Here is a 21,830-nt window from a genome sequence, read left to right on the forward strand (position 1 = left end):
TACATTTTGATTGTACTTCCCATTCGACTCATGATCATTCTCTGTTTTTGAATATTTTTGTTCCTACCATGCTGTACATATTTTCTTGTACGGTGAATTGTAATCACATGTTGTTAAGTAATTATCACTTTTTACCATGATAGAGAATTGAGCCTTTAAATTCCTTTCTGTGTGCCATTTACATGTATTGTTGCATTTATCCTCTAGAACTTGCCCTGCTTCTTAATTGAATATGCATTGTGTAATCTTCCATCTAGATGATTGAGGCCATCTTTGCACACACACACCCACCATTCAACACCTTTGCACCTAATTTCCCTTGTTCCATGCTCCTTCTTTTACCAAACTTAGTCTACAAAAATATTTTGCTTCCCTTAATAGAGGTATTTCTTTTGAATTGCATCAAGAGTGGATGCAATAAACTAAGTTTGGGCTGCTGATTATGATTGTAGTTGCTTGAGGACAAGCAAGCTCTTAAGTTTGGGGTGGTGAGGATTTTACATGTCAATATTACATGTAAAAAAAAAATTGCTTGAATTTGAAGAACAGAATGATTGTCAAAGTCTATAAAAAATGATGATGAATGAAAAAGAAAAAGAAAAAAAATATAATACAGTAAGACATTTTGATAGAAAAAGGATTCTCCACATAAGGCAAAGTAAATGAAAAATATGGTGAAAGAGTGCTCGAATATCACTTGCTGCATCATTTTATGCATTCCATTCTTAGTTGTTGTACTCACTCACTCAAAGGAATTCCCTCCTCTCAAAAACCCACTTGAGCTTTTGACCCTCCTTGATCCAAATTTGACCTAACTTAATACATTTGTGACCAACAAAGTCCTCTTGATAGGTGGTTCATTGTATTTAGGCAAAGGAGATTGAGAATATGGGCAAGCATATGGTAGGGTGAGGTAAAATGCATAAACTGAGGGAAAACACTTAGCCTGAAATATTGATGAGTGAAGAGTGAAACACCATCTTGTGAGCTAGATAATTTCTTTGCATTGTGTGGATTACATGAAACCTTGCTAGATTTTTGGTTCAGTTTAGTGGGACTTTGCTTGGAATTAATTGATTTGGGCATGATTTCTTTGTTGAATGAGTCCATGATTGTGGAAACATTGGAAGTGTCAATTAGAGTTTGATTTTGGAATGAAAATTTTGAAAGAAAATTTTTTTGGATAAATCCAACCCTCTTACAAGTGACTTTATTGAATTTTGATTTGCCGGAGGACAAGCAAAAGTTTAAGTTTGGGGTTGTGATGAATCCACATTTTATTAGTTTTTTACTTGTCATTTTAATGTTTCTTAATAGAAAAAGTAAACCTAGGAATTGTAAATAACATAAAAACATCATTTTGGTCAATTTATAATAGGTTTCTTAATTTTTAGTTAAATTACATTGATTTACATAGATATAGTTTGCAATTTTGATCATTTGAATAATTGTGCAGGAATTTCTAGACTTTTTCTATGAATTTTTAGCATTTGAGAAAGTTTAAGGTGAAAGTGATCACTTTGGAGTCCATAGTGAACACTACAGCAAGCTAGTTCTAGAAGGGCAGACCAGAGTGATCACTATGAACCCATAGTGACAACTCCAGAGAGGCCAAAAAGTGCAAGACTTGCGCGTAGCTACTATGAAACCATAGTAGACACTTTGGAGCAGCCAAAGTTATCACTCTGATACCAAAGTGACAACTCCAGAGAGGCCAAAAACACAGGACCTGCGCGTAATTATTATGGAGCAAGAGTAACCACTCTGGGGCATTGCGCGTTATCACTATGAAGCCAAAGTGATAACTCCAGAGAGGCCCAAAGCATAGGTCTCGCGCATAACCACTATGGACTGCGCGTAAACACTATGGAACATTGCGCGTTATCACTATGAAACCATAGTAGTCACTTTGGACGAAAATTTCTGCACTATAAATAGGATTTGAGAAATTAGGGTACGAAGCTTTTTACATATCCTTAGATTCTTTTGCCACTTTAGGACCATTTTGCAGAGCTTAGGATCCTTGGGTGACAGCCAAGGCTAACGACAAATCTTTTTGCAAAACGAAATGAAAACTTATCGTTTATCAGTAAGCTAGCACCCAGAACTAAGTCAATTTGGTGCTCTATCCCTCTTAAGGGTGGTAGGCCATGAGGTATGTGCTTAGGGAATAAGGACCTAAATTTCTCAAGTAGAGGGGCTACCTCATTAGTATGGATGGAAACTCATTAGTTAAGGCATAAGAATCAAAAGAAACTTTGCAATACAAAAGGTATAAATCTTGTTTCAAAAACAAGGCTATCTTAATTTCATGTTTTTTAGCCAACATACTTTCACCCTTAGATTCTTCCTTGGCTTTTTTGGTTTTATTTTTAGTGTGTTTTTTCTTATCTTATAGGGATCCTACGGGTTTAGATTCTTTATCCCTCTTAATCTTCATTTTAATTTAATCTTCTACTACTTGCCTAGCTGTTAATGGATGTAGAAGATACTTCTTACTATTATGAGTAAAAGAGAAGATGTTAGTAAAACCATCATGATGGACCTTCCTATCAACTTGTCATGGCCTAATTAAGAGAATATGACTCGCCTCCATGGGAACTACGTCACACAAAACCTCATCTTCATATTTTCTAATGGAGAAAGTTACCCTAACTTGCTTATCAACTAAGAGTTCATCCTTTTGGTTTAGCCATTGAAGCTTATATGGTCTAGGGTGAGGAATAATGGCAAGGCTAAGCTTACTCACTAACCTTTAGGAGGCACAATTGGTGCAAAAACCCCCATCAATAATTAGGGAACAAAAATTTCCTAAGACATAACATCTAGTATGAAAAATATTCTCTCTTTGTGAGTCATCTGACTCATGACTATGGCTCTCTAATAATCTCCTAACTACTAGCAAGTCACCTCACTACACCTAAGGTCTTCATTAGAACTAGAGTGTTCACTTTCACTTGAGGAGGAGGAAGAGGATGAAGGATCCTCACTAGTACTAGTATAGAAATCCTTACCCTTTAGTATCATGACTTTCTCTGTAGGGTATTAGGATACAATGTGACCCCATCCCAAACACTTAAAGCATTTGATTAAACTACTCTTTTCCTTTTCTTGTTTTGGAGTGTGACTAGTAGTTTGGGAATTGTTTTTGTCAAAACTTTTTAGTTATTTTTCTTTTTCTTGAGGGTTTTTGTGAAGGGTCTTTCCTAGCCTTGTAGGACATACCATCCCTCTTGTTTTTGTCCTTCCACCTTTAGGTTGAGGATTCCCCTTTAGAGGAATATCTCCTACTTCATCTTTCTTGGAGTTATGCCTCAACCCTAATGGCTAAATGCACTAACTCATCTAAATCCACAGGGGAAGTAACTTAACCTTTTTTTTTATATCTCTATTTAGTCCATTCATGAATCTTATCATTATTGTTTCATTATCCTCTTGTACATTAGCCTTAATTAAAGAAATTTCTAAGTCTTTATGGTAGTCCTCTACACTTTTCAAGCCTTGGTTTAGTCTTTGGAGTTTAGCAAGTAATTCACTCCTATAATATATAAGGACATACCTTTTCCTAAGTAAGGCTTTGAACTCATCCCAATCATCAATGAAAGGTAAGTCTAATCTATCTCTTTCTTTATAAAAATTGGTCCACCATACTAAGACATAGTTTTGAAATGATAAGATAGTTATACTAACCTTCTTTTCCCTAGTAATCATATAGCTATTAAACACTTGTTCAAGCCTCATCTCTAATTTCAGATAGGCTGCTACATCACTTTTGCCATGAAAATGTGGCACTTCTATTTTAATTTCCTTTAGCCTAGATTCATCTTCTCTATCTCTTCTAGGCCTTCTTTCCTCTCTATGGTTTCTTCTCCTATAGCCTTCACTTCTCTCACTCCTCTCTTCTCACATATCCCTCTTTTTTCTTCTATTTCCCTCTTCCCTATGCCTATCATTTCTATCACAACCACTTGATAAGGCGTTTTCTAAATTTTGCCTCTCAAATCTAGCTCTTATTTCTCCCCATTCTCTTCTCATTTCATCTCTCATTTTAGCAATTTCAGCCATAAACCTTGCAGTTTTAGGGGATGATGGAGAATTAACTTCCTTACTATACATATCCATGACTTTTTTTTTTTAATTTTAGTAGGGGTTGATTTTAGCGCAAGCTACACACTAAAAATGGATTACAATTAAGAGAAAGCAATAAAAAAAACTAAACTATAATGCTAGTTGGTTTCTAGAAAGGAATAAAACAAATAGAAGGAGGAAGAAGAAGGTGATAAATTTACTTCACAACTCAAAAATACAGCCTAAGCTAGCATACATGCCCTACATAATCTTATAAGCAATTAAAGCAATTCATGCAAATAAGATCCTAACTAAGCATACTAGTTGGTGTGCAAAAAATAAACTAGCAACCTATGCACAATTTCCCTAAATAACTAGGCCAAATAAGGCCAAAAGTCCAATGTTCAATTGCAAAGAATTCAAACCTACTACAAAGTTCTACAAAAATTGAAAATTTCCAGCTCAAAAATAAAAGAAAAGTCTCCAAAATACAAGGATGTTTGAAATGAACAAAATGAAAACCCTAAGCTAATGTATTAAAAGGCTTTGCTCTCCAGTACAAAGGCTTTCCAAGAAGTTGATGAGGACATGACCATGAGCAAGGGCAAGGATCCTCTTGAAGGACTTGGAGGACCTATGACAAGGGCTAGAGCAAGGAGAGCAAAAGAAGCTCTTTAACAAGTGTTGTCCATATTAATTGAATACAAGCCCAAGTTTCAAGGAGAAAAGACCAAGGTTGTGAATTGCATCATGGCCCAAATGGAGGAGAACTAAGGCGCCACTTTGCTTCAGTTTTTAAGTTTTTAGTTTGTTTAAAATAATGGCCCAATCCTTTGTAAAGTTGGCTGACCAAATTATGTTTTACGGTTAATCAACTAATGGGCTTTGGTTTGGTTTTATTTCAAGTTGTAATAAGGGCCCAATTGGCAACTTAGGCATCAACCTTTGGGAGACCAAGAGGCGCATAGCTAGTGGCTGTTGGGTGACTTTTTGGTTGCCACAATTTTAGTTACAATCAGCCATCAAGTAGTTTCATTTCCTAGCTTAGTGGATCATTATCTAAGTGGAATGTATTTTTCGTTACAGAACCTTTGTAATTCTGATGGTAAAGCTTCTATATAAGCTGAACCATTCTTATCAATAAGACAAGTTAAGTTTGATTCAGAAATATTAGAGTTTATCTCTTTTATCTTAGTGAGAGTGATTCTCCTAAGTTCTTGAGTGATTCAAGAACACCTTGACTGTATCAAAGGGCTTTCACATCCCTTTGTGTGTTGCCTTCCTTGGAAAGAGTAATTCTTTCCTTCCCCCATTCAATTCTTCACCAAAATTCCAAAAAAACTCAAATCTGCCCAGAATTATCTCGTTATCATAACTTTCATTCTACTCAGCCAAATTGAGTGATTCTTGAGCCTAAATTGAATTTCAAAACGAGAACTTTCACCTCATTTTGGAATCACCTCAATTGGAGTTCTATAACTCGAGATACCGTCATTTCTAAAATTCTGTCCAGCCACCACCAAACCAACGTTTTTGTTTCCTTTTTCACTCATTTTAACACAATGGACCAACACCTAATTTGCCCAGAAATTCATCACTAAATTTTCAAATTATTCTACGAGGTTCTAACCCTAAAGATCCTAAGTCAGCCCTTGTGCAAATGGGGTTCATATCATTTGGTTATCAGAGCTCCGGTTTAAGGGTTTGAACGTCAAATTGGTAACATCCTTCCTTCATTCTCTTTTTGCCAATTGATTACCTTATTGTTCATATTATTTGTGATTGTATTGAATCATTGCAAAAGTTAGGCCCTTGTGAAAATTCCAAAAAAAAAATCGTATAAAAAAACAAAAAAAAAAGAAGAAAATTTTGGGCTGAATGATTTATGCTTTTCAACAATTTGTTATAAGGTAATATATTGGTGTTCTTAAAGGATTGTTGTTAATTCTCTTGTTTACCAATTTTCCTTTACCCCTTTGTTTTTGTGATTTGTTAGCCTTTTCTTTGTCTACCTAGCCTTACCTTGCACATATTGGTGGATTGTTCTTTGTTGTGGCCATAATATCTTGAATTGCCTAAGAACCCAAGGAGAATTTGAGTGGTAAAAGGCAAGAGTGTTTTCATTAGAGAAAAAGCCATAATTGTGTGATACACTTGAGTGTGGTGAGGTTTCAAATTCTACTTTCTATTTGCTTGTTACGTTTGAATTTGTTTGTTTGTGATGGCTGAAGGAAATCCTAATCAAGGAGGAGGACTTTCTCCTTTCCAAATGCAAGCCTTGACACAACATTTGGAGAGATTGATGAGGCAACAAAATGATGAGCTCCATGAAAGATTGGACCAATTGGAGAATAGAGGTCATGATGAAGAAGAAAGGAGGAGAAGAGGTAATGACGGTGCTCCTAGACAAAACCGAATTGATGGAGTCAAAATTTCTATTCCTCCATTCAAAGGAAGAAGTGACCCGGAAGCTTATTTGAAGTGGGAGATCAAAATAGAGCATATTTTCACTTGTAATACCTATGAAGAGGCCCAAAAGGTAAAGCTTGCAGCTACGGAGTTTTCCGATTACGCTCTTGTGTGGTGGAACAAATTGCAAAAAGAGAGAGCTAGGAATGAGGAGCCATTGGTGGATACATGGGTTGAAATGAAAAGGATCATGAGGAAGAGATATGTGCCGGCAAGCTATTCTAGGGACTTAAAATTCAAACTTCAAAAATTGTCCCAAGGTAGCAAAGGCGTTGAGGAGTACTACAAGGAAATGGAGGTGCTCATGATTCAAGCCAAGATAGAAGAGGATGAGGAGGTAACTATGGCTAGATTTCTTAGTGGTTTGAATAATGATATTCTTGATATTGTTGAACTGCAGGAATTTGTTAAAATGGAGGACTTGCTTCACAAAGCAATCCAAGTGGAGCAACAATTGAAAAGGAAAGGTGTGGCCAAAAGGAGCTCCACTAATTTTGGTTTTTCTAGTTGGAAGGATAAGAGAAAAGGGGCTACCACTTCTAGTGCAGTGCCTACACCAACAAAAACTCCTCTAAAAACTCAAGAGCAACCCTCTAAAAGGAGTCGGGATACCGTTTTGGAATCACCTCAATTGGAGTTCTATAACTCGAGATACCGTCATTTTTAAAATTCTGTCCAGCCACCACCAAACTAGCATTTTTGCTTCCTTTTTCACTCATTTTAACACGATGGACCAACACCTAATTTGCCCAGAAATTCATCACTATATTTTCAAATTTTTCTACAAGGTTCTAACCCTAAAGATCCTAAGTCAGCCCTTGTGCAAATGGGGTTCATATCAGAAGTGCAGTTCCAAGTCAACAAATATCAAAAGACAAGAAATGGTTAGTGGAAAATGACAATTAATATGTAAATTTTAGACTAAGGACCTCATCACTCTTCTCACGTGTTTCACTTAAATTTCAATTCGCATTTACTCTCTTTATAGACCTTTTCAATAGTGTGCACACTTGCCTTTTTCCTCTCTACTCCTTAACTAACAAGGAAATCAAGGTAGAAAGTCAAGCTACTCTTAATTTGAGCACCTAATATGCTACCATCATAGTGAGTCCTATGTTTATCTCAAAGAAGTTAAAAAAGATGAGACTCTAAGACAAAACTAGAGAAGTTTGAAAGATAAACTAGAAAAGTACAATTAGAATTAAGCACACTCAAAGAAAATATTATATGTATGACAAATTTGAATAAGAAAGAGACAAACTAGAATTATAGACTTTTGAAAGCAAGCACTCAAAAGAAACCTAGAACTCTAGATTATACAAACTAGATTCAAGTTAAACACATAAAATTAGCCTTCAGTTTCACTTCAAAATACTTAATTCATGCATTCATGGTTCAACACATAACATTTGCACATCTCATGATATTCAAATTCATTCTTTAACCTTTGTTTTTTTCATTGTTTTCACTACTTTTTTTTCCTTACAACTTTTACCAACAAGTCTTTTTCTCTTGTATTTGCTCTTTTCTTTCTTTCTTTTCTTTTTTCTTGTTGTTTTGGCTTTTTCTATATCACTAATTTTCAAGATTTTCAATGGATCTTTGATTTTACACAAGTATCCACACACTAACAATACTATTGTCAACAATAACACATTTAGTTCACCATTGCAAGTTATCATAATAAACAAAAATAACAACTATAGCAAGATGATAGAATAGCAAACAAGAAAAAGAAAAGTAGAAAGAAGTGGTTGGAACAAGAAAATCACCACACAATGGAACTAGAAAGCAAGAAAATAATGTATGCTAAAAGGATTCACAGATTAACACCAAGAACATAAACACAAAATTGTCCAGCACATGTAATTCATAATGATCAATGACCTAAGATTGAGAAAGAAGTGTATAGCAACAATTTTGCCTTTACAATTGCAAAACATATGGATCTAACAAAAAAATTTCAGCAAGAACATGGAAAACACAAGATGAAATGGTGCAAAGACTTGCAACACAATAACTAAAGATTAGAACAATATAACAATGATTTATGAATTCTAAACCGATTAACACACTTATCTAATACTAGGAAATAATTTAATCAGATCAGATTTGGCAAAGAAGTAAGAACACAAAATTTGAAAATTTGAATTTGATTGAACAAATTTGACTCCAAAAATTGAAACTCAAACGATCCAAGATTTGATGGCAAGGTTTTTATCAAAATTGAATGTAGATCAAGGATCTACAATCATATTTTCAAAATTTAAAATAGATCTAAGTTTTAAGTTTGGCACCAAAATTGAAATTGAAAAAAAAGGAGATGATCAACCAATGGATCTATATGAAGGAGAAGGTGTAGATGAAGAATGTGGATTTGGATTTCAAAAAAGATCAAGAAAACAAAGTAGATCTAAAATTTTTGTTACCTCTAGGAGCAAGATCTAGATACCAAATGATGTAGGAATGGCTTGATTCTTTTGAATGTGCGGATCGTTCCTAGAGCAACTTTAAACACCAATCCTTGCTTTCTTGAAAAACAATGCAATTGGACAAGAAAATTCAAAGAAAAAAATGGAAGAAGATTGAAATGAAAATTGACACCACTCTCAAAGGGAGATAAGTCACATAATCTTCACCATGATGGAAGGATCCACCAATTAGAAGTAAACTTAAGTTCTCTACCTAGATCACTTGAGAGAAAGAGGAGTTTCATAAAACTCAATAGATTTCATAAAATCTAAAAAATGAACCAAAGTTAACAAAATATAAAAGGAGAGTGTCTTATATAAGCAACAAGCTGCACTAGCTATTAGGCTAGGCCCAACTACACAAGAAGGAAAAAGCCCAAAGTTACAAAATATATTATGAGACCTAAGAATCATGAATGATACAAGAGAAATAGGAATAGGTCTTCAAAGTGTGGCCTTCTATGGGCTTGGGCCCAAGGTGACTCACTAGGCCCACAAGTTTGCCAAAGGCTTTTTTAGTCTTCTTAACCCTTGACCTAGTCATAGGGCCTTAAAGTCCCTCCAAAGCATCCTTCACTTGCCTCAAGCTCTCCAAGCTAGTGAGGCCCTCATAACACATAATGAAAATGAACCTGGTGATGTTTGTACAATAGAATTCATTGTAGGATATAATACTCCTTTTAATTTTCCTACTTGTGGTAGAATACACCACACTCTGTGTTTATATGTATAAAGAGGTACGATTCAAACGCCTGATGCCATGAACTATGTCACTAATAGAAATATGCAAATTACAGATGGATATTTTTCATCTTTAATACAGACGAATTTATAGACAGAAAATCAAAAAATTAGATTTTTTTAAATTTTTGGATAAATCTATCTGTAAATTCATTTGTATTACAGACAGAAAAAATCCATCTGTAAAATTTGTCTATAAATATAGAATTTTTTTTCTTTTTGTACTACAAATGAATTTACAAATAGAAAAATACGTTTATAATTTTATAAACAGATTTATAGACAAAAAAAATTAGTTTGTAATTTTATAGATAGATTTTACGAACTAATTTTTTTCTATCTATATTATAGACGGATTTATAGACTAATTTTTCTGTTTGTAATTTGAAACTTAGTGGGAAAATATTATGCACAAACTAAAACGGTAAAATCTGTTTGTAACTGCATAAATAAAATACAGTATTCCATGAATGGAGTTACAAAAGGATTTTTCTACCTATAAGTCAATTAATAAAATGCTACATTTAATCAATGCACTTATATATAGAAAAATCCATCTATAATATACAGAATAGTATAAAAGTACATCTTTTTCTTATTCTTCTTCCTCATTTCTCTATTTTCCTCTCTCTCTCTTTGATCTCTCTTTGGCATATTTGTTTCCTTGCGCATTGCTAGTGGTTTGAGCCTCCATTTTGCAAACAAATCGCGCCATTGTGTTTCTTGTATTATACTCTTTTTAATCAATTTTGTTTTTCTATTTTTGGTATAAGATATAGACTTATTTGTTATAAATTGTTTATTATAGATAGATCATACAAGAAAAGGTGCCAATTTTGAACGTCTTGCGATTTAGGAGAAGGTTGAAATCTGCAGTGAACTTGGCAACAATGAAGGAGGAAAAGTCGCCATGAATGTATCAAATTAAAGAAAAGTGGAGTTGTGGAAGGACAATAAGGTTAGAGCTAAAGGAGAAGAAGTGTTGGAGTGTGAGAGAAAAAAGAGTGTTTGAGAATGGCAAGTGTTGTTTCATAGAAGTGATGAGTGAAATGAGAAAAGTGGTAGAAGATGCATTTGATGGGGTGATATAAGAACTAAGAATGAAATAATTATTATAAATTAATTTATTACAGATGGAAAAAATAAGTCTGTAAATTCACAGATGAGTTTACAGACAGAAAATTTCATTTATAAATTTACAGACAAAAAAAAAATCTGTCTATAATTTTACAGATGGTAAAATCCATCTGTAATAGATATATTTATTAGAGATGGAAAAAATATGTTTGTAAATTCACAAACAGGTTTACAGATAGAAATATCCATCTATAAATTTACAGACAGAAAAATCTGTTTGTAAATTACAGACAGAAAAATCTGTCTGTAAATTACAGACAGATTTAAAAATTTGTCTATATGAATTACCGATGCCAAAATTACAGATGGATTTTATCCATCTATAAATCTATCTGTAACACTAAAATCTGTCTATAATCATTTAAAATATGTCTATAAAATCCATCTATATTTGCAGGTTTTGTAGTAGTGTGTGTATACTTTTCATAGCCATGACCAGAGGGAAAGACCAACTACTTTCATCGAGAGTAGATCATTGATATAGAAGTTGTCGCTGATACCAAAGACATTTACTATGAGGACCTGACTCTAGAAGAGTTCGCAGAGATAGAGGGTTAGTTTGACGACGATTGTCAGGATCATACCCTTAGTATTTTGGTGTGGATCCATACTACTCATTAGGATTTAGATTATTTTGATAGTGTAATTATGTAATTTCAAATCCTAACACTATGCCAAAAAATGAGTTTTTGGAGTGCTAACTTAGATAGCGGTTAGTAGAAACCCCTCTCTATTAACCACTCTCAAATCTAGTAGTTCTTTGTTAACTGCACTCCAAAGTTATACTTTAGAGAGCAGTTAGCGTTGAACTGTTCTCAGATCTATATTTTTACTTTTAAAAGCAGTTCTCTATTAATTGCTCTCTAAAGTCACTCTTGAAGAGCGGTTAACAGAGAACCACTCCAGTCTTTAACTTTTATAAATAAAGCTCGCTCAACTCATGAATCTCTTACTTTTCGTCTTGTTAACAAAGTTAGTCTGTTTTATTTCTATAAGTTCTTTTCATCTCTTTTACATATGTAGGTTTTCTTTGCCTTCTATGCTCTCATCATCTCCTCTGCGCTAATAAATTGTTATTTTTTCACATCTACAAGTACCTTTTCACAATTCTCTCCATTCTTTCTTTCTTTCTTTTTCTCTTTATTAACGATGAATCATCCTACTAATTTATTCTCTTTTTCTCTACTTACTTGTATTTGATTCATGCAGATGTGGATTGTTTGGTTAAAATACTGTATAAACTCAAGATTCAATTTTGGTTTGTATAAAAATGAAGAAATTTTGAATGTCAGACCTATAAATTAAAATTTAAACGTAATAATAAATTAATTTTAGTTTGCAACAGGTCTAGAAAACTCAAAAAAATAAATTTTAAATTTGTGATTTACACCCATACTTTGGAAAACGGTTTTGCGTTGAACTACTCTCTAATCTTAACACACATACTTTTGAGAGCAGTTTCGAGTGGAACCGCTTTCTAATCTTAACATTTGACAGCGATTTAAACAACCACTCTCTTAAATGCAACACATTAGATAGCGCAAGATTTTAGAGCAGTTCTAAACGCTCTCTAATTTAAAATGGAACCGCTCTCACAACTCCTTTTTGGCGTAGTGTAATATATTTTGAGTAATGACTTGTGTATATTAAACTCTTGTTTTTAGTTAATATCAAATGTACATATTTTCTTAATGCTAAAGTATAACTTCATTTTATTATATACATATATAACTAGATAAAAAAAATGTTTACTCATATCATACACTTAATGTTTTTCTCCATGTCAAAGTAAATTTTTATTTTTTTGAAATTTTTGCATCATGATAAAATTGAAAATTTTTCTTTATCTTAACATAAATTATTATATTTTAAAGAAAAAGAAAATAAGGACGTTACAGTATCTAAATTCAATCATTAGGAAGTCATTAAATCAATCTCTAAAATAGATCATTGATACAATTTATTACTTTCTTAATCAATTGCTAATAATTAATGACTATGTATGTAGCAAGTCAAAAAATTCAATCACAAAATCAATCTCTAACCTATTTGGCAGCCTAACGCTTCATTTGAGCAAAAACAAATTGGTTGTTTATGACTAATTTTCTTGCAATGATACAATTCTAGATTACAAAATAACAATTAAAATTATAATAAATTATATCCACATTTGTTATAAATTATAAATTTGTTAAAAAAGTTATTGTTAATTTGTCAATTAGTAAACATATAATTTAGTATGTGTTAAATCAAAATTCTAAAGAGACTAAAAGTCTGAATTTTAATGAATGAAGAACTTTATATCTTAAATGAAATATTTAATATTACTACTTTGTTTGTTTGACTATTTCAGTAGTGTTTGTAAGATGATATGTTCAAACAGTCAATAATACTAAACATTTCATCTAAGATAAAAAAAAAAGGATACATCATTTATGTTAGACAACTCAGAAAAATGATATCAATATCGCGGTAGACTCATAAGACGGTCCAAATGCAAAGACTAATTCAAAAACAAGTTTATTCTAAAACAAATATGCAAGTGCAAAAACTTGAAGATTTTAAAATTAGAGTTGCACTAACACTGGAAAAAATTGACCATGAACACAAAAATTTCATCAAGAAAAACAATTTAATATCTATTTATGAAAAATAAAAATACATTTTTCTTTTCATCCGTACGCCTTAAAAAATTATATAGGATAAGAAGCATTCTAGACTTAAAAAAATCTTTAAACCCTTTGAAAAACCTTTTAGCAATGAAGTTTATTAAGGGATACAAACATATGATAATGTTGAATGTAAAATTTGGATAAGTTTACTATAAACTGAAGATATTTTCGTGCAGAAAGCAAGTATGCATGAACATACTACAACAAAAAATTATTCAACTTTTTTTTTTTTATGTGCATAAGTCTTTTCTTTCTATTATAGAAAGGGCATTAATCTAAAGAGATTGAACGATAATATATGAGAAGTGTTTGTTTTTCAAAAGAAGCTGTGTAATACTTGAAATTTATTTCAACTTGAATTATATGGTAAAATACATGTCTAAAAAGTTTTTAAATAGTAAAAATTTTGATTGAGATAAGAATTGACATAACTCACTAATTTAAAGGATAAACTAGTATAAATATTGTGTGTTTATTTTTCTAACTAGATATGAAAAAAGTTACTTTTGAAACATTTGCAAGATCTTTTACAAACATATTCAATCCCCTTCTCTTATTTCAACCTATTTATTATGTTATATAAATATCACTCAATAGTCAAATATATATTAAAAAATATTGTTAACCTTCATCTATTTAAATTAACAGGCGTGTCATGCTTAAATTTCTTGTTTCACGTAACTTTTCGTTTTATCAAGCCTATGTACTTTTGCCCCTTTCGATTTTTATTATTTACTTCGATGTGTCTAGTTAATTTTAGAGAAACAAGAATTCTAACTTATATATAGAGAAAACAATTAAAGAAAAGGTGAAAAAGCGAAGGTTCATCACGGTACTCATTGAGTTCATTGTTTCCTACTCGATCCTTGTATTATTTTATACTTTTGTGAACCAAAGTCTAAGATCAAAACCTTTGTTTTTATGCCAACGACTTGGTTTTTGTTCAGTTATGGACTTCCTTCTTGTATTATATTTTTCATCTTGGTTATTTTTACAAAATATTATATAATAAAAGTTTCATATATACTAAAAATTGACATTGAATTAACTTTTATATAATCAAAATTAAACTATTAGTATGTATACTTATTTGCTAATAATATTAATACTTTGACTGCACTTTAGTATTTGAAATGGGGTCAAAATTAGGTCAGTTTTTATTATGGTACTTCCAATTTGAGGCAATATATTCTGTGTATTACAATATTTTTGCTGTGAAGCGATATATAATAATATATTCATTATATAAGTTTTGCTTTGAAGTGATATAAAGTAATCTATTTATCATAGCATTTACGTGTAAAATAATACCTTAAAAATAGTTTAAAGCCATGCAAAAATGTTATAATTTTTTTTTTACGTAGTTAAAAACAAGAGGCAAAACTGAAGTGTGGTATGGGGAGTCATGGCTCCCCCAAATATGGCTAACCACATTGTTGCAATTCGCATCTAGACGTGCAATTCAATTAAAGCAAAAGCAAAACTACAGATCCAATGAAATTAAAATGTGGCCAACCATATTCTTTGAGGTGCATGGAAAGTATAGGCCTAGGTCTATACTTGTCACTTTCCACCATTTTTGTTAGATAAATTTGTTATATATCTTTTTTGTCGAACATTTAGCTACTCTACTTGTGGTGGAAAAAGAAAATAAAAAAAAATGTGGAGAACATGTTTTCGGTTTAATACACAGAATAAGAATTGTGTATGATGACGTACATAGGCTTGCTAATTTTTACCATTAAGATTGATTTTAAATAAATTTTTTAATGAATTCTTATATAAAAACAAATTTCTCTCAAAAATTAAAATAAATTATACATATTTAATTTTCTTAGAAATATTTTCATTTACCTTATTTACAACTTCAGGAGATAACTTACTTTTAACTTATAAAAAAAAAAAACTTTAGCTCCACTTTAGATAAACAATTTATAAAAGTAAAAAAAATAAAAGGTAAAATAAATCAACTTATATTTTTATTTTTTTAAAAATTCTCTCATTTAACTTATCTAACACTTGAAGAGATGAATTATTTTTAACTTATAAAATATACATTTTTATTTATTTTTTATATTATTTTTCTTATAAAAATTTATTTATAAACCATATCCAAATTAGACCTTATTCACTATTTATATTAATTTCTTTTCTTACAAAAATTCAAGTAGAAATATATCTAAACTAGACCTAAATACTTATTTTAGTACTTAAAATTATAAATTCAATTAAATTAATCCTTAGTTTTATAAAATTCTTTCTTTAGCTTTTAATATTTTAAAAATTACTTATTTTAGTTATTTTTATTATATTTTTTATTATTGTTTTTAAAGAGAGAACAATAAATATATCATTTTGTAAAATCAGACGTTAAAGTAAAATTTTATAAAGTGAAAACTAAAATAAGACGCTTATAATGTCACAAACTAAAATGCTTATTCACTGTTTTATTATTTGTACCATCCATTAAATATATACATCAGTTGTGTGATCTAAAACAACTTGCATCATCAGAACCTTGGAGGCACATTACTATCGGTCACACCCAATCAAGCCTGGCTACACGTACTTTAGAACAGAAAGACGAAAGACAGAACTGCCTCGTACAATCAAATCCTACGCTCACCTCAAAGCTTAATTAAGATGAGAAATGATAGATGCATATACGAAAGTAGCTCACAGAATATGAAAAGATACAATTCTTGCCAGTTGCCAATATGTTTGTTTGATACATTTTTATTTTTTTGGGTATGAAAGAATAAAGATTATTATATTGGATACACTAAATACTTGAACCTTTATTTTCTATTCAATGTTCTTTTTGATCATTAATAAAAGAAAAAAAAAACACTTGTTAACTGTCGGGGAGTTTTCGTGCTTGTATAATGTTACTAAAACTTCTAGATAAAGAAATGTCAACACATTCTTAGTTATTAAATAAAATGATTAAAAATTATAAAATTATGAGTGAAAAGTGTTAAATTAAATAGAAAATCTATATAGTTTTTAATAAATTTTAAAAAATGACTGAGTATTTTGTTAAGTTAGATCTGTAAAACAAAATTTTGTCTTAGAATCTACACCTGACGTTTTTTTGGTAGACCCAACTTGTAACAGTTACGAGAGAGAGAGAGAAAGAGAGAGCATCTGCAGGAGGATATTTATTGGTAATAATAATGGCTTAAACGTTTACTATGTAGCCTTCATAGAGGAGGTTGACGGTTTGGCATTCCATAAATGTTCCCAGCTACAAACCAAGATTGAAACACTCAGATTTTAACATTATGTTGGCTACATTTCATAATATATACAATTCCTGCATTTTCCAGGAAAATCCAGACAAAAGGAAATTAGGTCAATGCCCCACAATGAAGTTTGTCTAGGCCAGTAGCCTGAACACTTGGCCTCAGCTGCCACAACTTTTTCTGATACCCAAACAGGCACTATTTCCGGGAAAATCCAAAGTGGGGTTCAATATTTGATTTTACTTTCTGCCATCTACCCTAAAGAAATTTCATGGCAGTGAAAACTGGACAGATGATAAAGTAAAGTGACATTATATTATATATTTTATACAACAAAGGATATGTATATATAAACGCTTAAAATTATTCTTACAAATTAGCAACCTCAAGATAAAGCTGTCAAAGAAAATTTGGGGCGAAAGTTACGAGTGGAAGTTCATTACATTATTGTTGATCCTCCTCGATTAATTACTGTCATGGGTACTATTAGCCATGCAAATTGCTCTCATATGCACTAACCGCTAGAGAAAAGCAATGACCCTGATGATGATGTTGAAGAGCCTCTATTTTGGTATGGACTTCGCCGGAAATAATCTGGCGGTGACAAACCAACCTTCACTGACGATGAAGATTGAATCCCAGACTCTGATGAGGACCCTGCCAAATTCATATTTAAAGAAGTTCACTGCTTTCTCTAGTACATGACATCATCTAATCTAATAAGATTATAATATTGCAATTTATTCAACTTCAGCTTAAAAATCTGTATGCATTTTATGCATCAAAATGCAGAATTAATACAATTAGAAGAAGATATTGACTGAAATCCCGTCATTCAACAAGAGAGTAATGAATCCCATGATCATCTATATTACTAATAGTTCCTTCCCTTGCTTAAAGTGAAGACTAAAAAAAATATCAGGAGAAATGAAGATATTGTGTTCTTATTTATCATGGGCAAAAACAACAAGAAAAATCATATTTGTAAATTTGTCTATATGTTTTCTTTTGACCAAAATGATAAAAAGAGAGAGAAAGAATAGTGTAAGATAACAGAAAAAATATTTTATTTAGTTCAAATTAACAATTTGGTTCTTTAGTTTTTTTAATTAATTAAATTATTCTAATTTTAAAATTAATTAAAATAGGACCATAATAATTTTATTTTACCTAAAATTATAATTTTTTTTACTCAATATATTCAAATTAAATCATCTTTCACTAAAATCACAAATAAAATATCAAATTACACCTACAATTAAAAAAAATCAAACTTTCTCTCTTCAAATCTTAATTTAATATCCTATAATTTTTAAAATTTTATCAAGTTCTATTAAGTTTCTTAATTACAAACTTTGAAAATCATTTTATTTCTCAATCCTATCATAAATCTTCAAATATTTTGATAAGAAAACGATAATTTAAAGTGAAAAATGACATAATCAAATTGCTTAATTTTCAAATTAAAAACTTCACTTATGAAAAATAATTGCAAAATAAAAATTGTACATTACTTAGTTAAAGTATAAAGCAAACAAAATGATAAAATCATTAAATAAATAATATTCCGCAAGTAATTAATTGAACCAAAAGAAAGAAATATAAAGAACTAACAAGTGGTTGTACTTGCAATATTGTCCAAAGGAGGCTGAGATTTCTGGATTTCTTGAGTTGGTTGCTGTATTTTTCTTCGACGACGATTATGATCTGCAAGTCTCTTCCTGCAGCTCCGTTTACCATTGTCAAATTCTGAAAGTAGATGGAATCTGCAAAATTTCAAATTAAACTCTCATATATTAAACTATTTAGTTTATTTTCTAAAAGCAAATACTGATAATGTATGATTCCAATTATTGCAACTTATAAAACGAAAATGTCATGTGCTGAGGTTTCAATTTAATGCTACCAATATATCATCAAAACAGAACTTAGTACGTAAACTGACGAAAGTGGATGAGAGATGTGAAATTTTAAAGACTCAATTGCCCTCGGGATTTCCGAATGTACTGATCTATAATCGTAGGAAAGCATCCACATGAGGTTGCCCTTACCCCCCATTAGAGGGAAGATATTTTGTTAAAAAATGTTATGAGCATAACTGGTTTTTAAGTAAGCGAATTGTGAGAAAAATTATTAATATTTAATATGCTAATACTGAAAAGATTTTACAGTAGAGATTTCGTTTGAACGGTATAATTTTTTTTATGAGACAAAATTATCAAAAAGAATATAGAATGAGTTTTTATGCCGAAAATAATTAATTCTGAAGTGACAAGAGATATTTAATAATATTCGAAAAAGCATCAAAATACTGAACTTTCTATAAAAAGTAGAGAATTTCTTTCTAATTTACCTAAATAATTTAAGAAAATCACTCACGCCCTAGACGAGGACGTTAAAACAGACTAAAAAACACAGGCAATTTAGTTATTCTGAAGTATGTATATTATAATTTTATGTATTTTATGAAAAATAAATAATTACTATATGGCAGTGTATCATCGAAGTGCCTAGTGATCAAGATTTTGAAAACCGCACTACCATAACAAGCAAGGCAGAATGCACGGAAAGAAAAATGAAGAGGGAAATTTCCATAACGGGACGGAAATGCCCTCGGGATCCCCCCGCGTACTGGAAGCCAATGATTGGCTCCAAACCACAAGACCCAGTGGCAAATTCGTCATTGTATAACATTTTCCAAACATGAAGAGCCATCACAACCTGCTGCACTGCTGGCAGAATCGCTGAGTCAACCCGGCGGCGACGACGGTGGCGGCTTTGGAGTGAAACTCGCATACCTTGTGACGGCGGTGATAGTGCTTCGCATCAGAAAGGTCCGCATTGCATCCTTGTGCTTGACAGCGGGGTAAGTTCGACAGCATCGTTGGAACCGATTCTACCGTCTTGGCACGCCGGCAGAGCCGGTTGACGATGTCGTCATTGCAAGAGGCAAAGTAAGTACGGCCTCCCAGGTTAAGCCCAAGCCCAGAAGCCTGGAAGTCCACGGGCGGAGTGAAATCTTCGGACTTGGGCATGAGTAGAAGCCCAAGCCCAGAACCAGGCCCCAGCCCGCAGTGGGAGGCGGAGATGGGTGGGATTGGGTTAAGTGAGAGCATGGAAGGTGATGGTGAAAAGGAAGTGGCTGACGCGCCTGAGAAGGCGCGTGGGTCGAAGAAGGGGTGATGCTGATGCTGGTGCGGTTGTGGGGGGTTGAAGTGATGGTGATGGGAGAAAGGAGTGGCGGTTAGTGTAGAACCATGAAGAAAGGGGTTAGATAGAGAGGTGTAGTTGTGGTCGAAGATTTGCCGGTGAGTTTGGTCGGTGTCTGTGGCGGCGGCGCCTTCATTTCCGGCGAGTATTATCGTTGATGGGTTTCCCCATTCGTAGTCCAACATCTTTCTCTATATATGGCAATTGTTTGTTTTTGTTGTTAATTTTATGGTGTGTTGGTTTTTGGGGTGAAAAGAATTGTGTGTTTGGAAGGGTTTTTGAGGAACTGAACTATGAAGTATGGTAGTGTGGAATTCAGAAGGAAGTGGGATTCGGTTTCAGATACCCAAAAACCTAATTTGAGCCAAGTACTTAACCACACACACCTATAACTGGCTCTCTGCCTCTCTGCCTCTCTGCTCTTTTCTCCTCGTTCCACCACACTATAATGGCGTGTGTATTAAGTCTATCTCTCGCTAGCTATATTTTTTCCCTCACTTTCCCCCTCTAAAAGCTGAACCCTTTTGTCTTTTTATCTCTCCTTCTTCGAGTAAAGCTAATTAATTGGAAACTGTTTGGTGTGTATATATTTTGCGAGACATGTGAATTAAGGAGAAAAAAAGTATTCTTAAGTCACTTCACATGATAACTAATCTTATTTTAAGTCAATTAATCCAATTAAAATATTATATTATTTTTTTATAAACAACATTTTATTAGTCTAGTTAAGATGAAATTATTATTTATGTAATGACGTAATTTAGTTAAATCTAAAAAAAATTGACAAATGATTTGATGTAGCAATGAAAGAAATTAGAAGAGATAATATACATCAAATAAGTATTAAAATTGTTTGAATATTTATAAACAAACACTATAATTAATTATTCTCATTCCCATTATTCTCTCTCTAAAGAAAGGTGTAAGAAAAAAAATCTTTATTTATTTGTTGAAGTGTAAGTTCAAATTTGTATTAAATATTATATTTTTATATAAAATATTTATATTATTTGAATAATTCAAAATTAAAATGAGACCTATTAATAAAATTAATTAAAAAATTTAACAACTAATTTTAATTAATATATTATATGTTTTTTCCTAAACAGATAAATTGAAATAAGGACAATAGTAATAAGTTGCTACAAAGGAAGCTGACTTTTGAGGCGGCTTGCGCACATGCACGGCGTAATTGGTGTGAGAAATTGCATATTGTGTTTTTATACTTTTTTTTTTTTAATTTCATTTGATAGTAGTAGAATTGTAACTATAGTTTTTACCATTTGAATATTCGATCTGAAGCTTAAAAGAGTTTAAGGGAGATTTGTTATAAGCTTGCATAATCAAACACTTTCTAAAAGAGGTCATGTACTAATTGCGACAATAAAACAAATAATGTGGCTGCCTTGCCTGTTGCTTCAACAGCTATTTCAATAGGTCCAACTACTCTGCTTCAGAGCCAGAAAGAGAGAGCAAAACAGGCAAGTTCAGTAGTCAGCAGCAGCAGCAAGCAAGTAATGAAGTAAATATATAATTAATTTTTTTAACATGTGTGTCCAAGATATATGTTAAACAAATAAAAATGATAATATTTATGATAACAAATATCATAAAAAATATTTAATATATTTTTTAATAAAATATATTTAATAACTCTTAACATATCTCCTTAAATACACGTTAAAATAAAGTATGAAATATAATATTAATAAAAAAGAATAAGAAAATTGTGTAGTTACTCGACAATTGTGAAGAGCTAATTTGGACGAGAGAAAGGAGAGGCGTGAGATGAACCAAGAAAGGGTAAATCTTACGCG

At 31.9% G+C, this 21,830-nt stretch overlaps 1 protein-coding gene across 2 annotated transcripts; it reads right to left on the minus strand.

Annotated features, from left to right (window-relative positions):
* Window positions 1-17,131: 17,131 nt before the first annotated feature.
* LOC113850019 (squamosa promoter-binding-like protein 8) lies at window positions 17,132-20,482 on the minus strand. Of its 2 annotated transcripts, none has more exons than XM_027480325.1 (3): window positions 19,525-20,482; window positions 18,430-18,569; window positions 17,132-17,460 (listed from the first exon to the last, which is right to left on the minus strand). In XM_027480325.1, exons 1-3 carry the CDS (start codon window positions 20,196-20,198, stop codon window positions 17,318-17,320), a joined length of 957 nt encoding a protein of 318 aa, XP_027336126.1. In that variant the 5' UTR covers window positions 20,199-20,482; the 3' UTR covers window positions 17,132-17,317. The 2 variants fall into 2 exon arrangements, with proteins under 2 accessions (XP_027336126.1, XP_027336125.1); XM_027480324.1 differs by having other exon boundaries at window positions 18,418-18,569.
* Window positions 20,483-21,830: the final 1,348 nt, after the last annotated feature.

This window comes from Abrus precatorius, unplaced genomic scaffold (genome assembly GCF_003935025.1).
Source record: "Abrus precatorius isolate BTA unplaced genomic scaffold, Abrus_2018 Scaffold9, whole genome shotgun sequence".
Lineage (NCBI taxonomy): Eukaryota > Viridiplantae > Streptophyta > Magnoliopsida > Fabales > Fabaceae > Abrus > Abrus precatorius.

Bases quoted from the DNA above. Each gene is read 5' to 3' on its own strand.
- LOC113850019 (XM_027480324.1), bottom strand. From the start codon at position 20,198: ATGTTGGACTACGAATGGGGAAACCCATCAACGATAATACTCGCCGGA. The intron at 18,570-19,524 runs GTTGTGATGGCT...GAAATTTTGCAG, and splicing joins TTCTGCCAGCAGTGCAGCAG to ATTCCATCTACTTTCAGAAT. The intron at 17,461-18,417 runs GTTAGTTCTTTA...TGAATTTGGCAG, and splicing joins TATTGCAAGTACAACCACTT to GGTCCTCATCAGAGTCTGGG.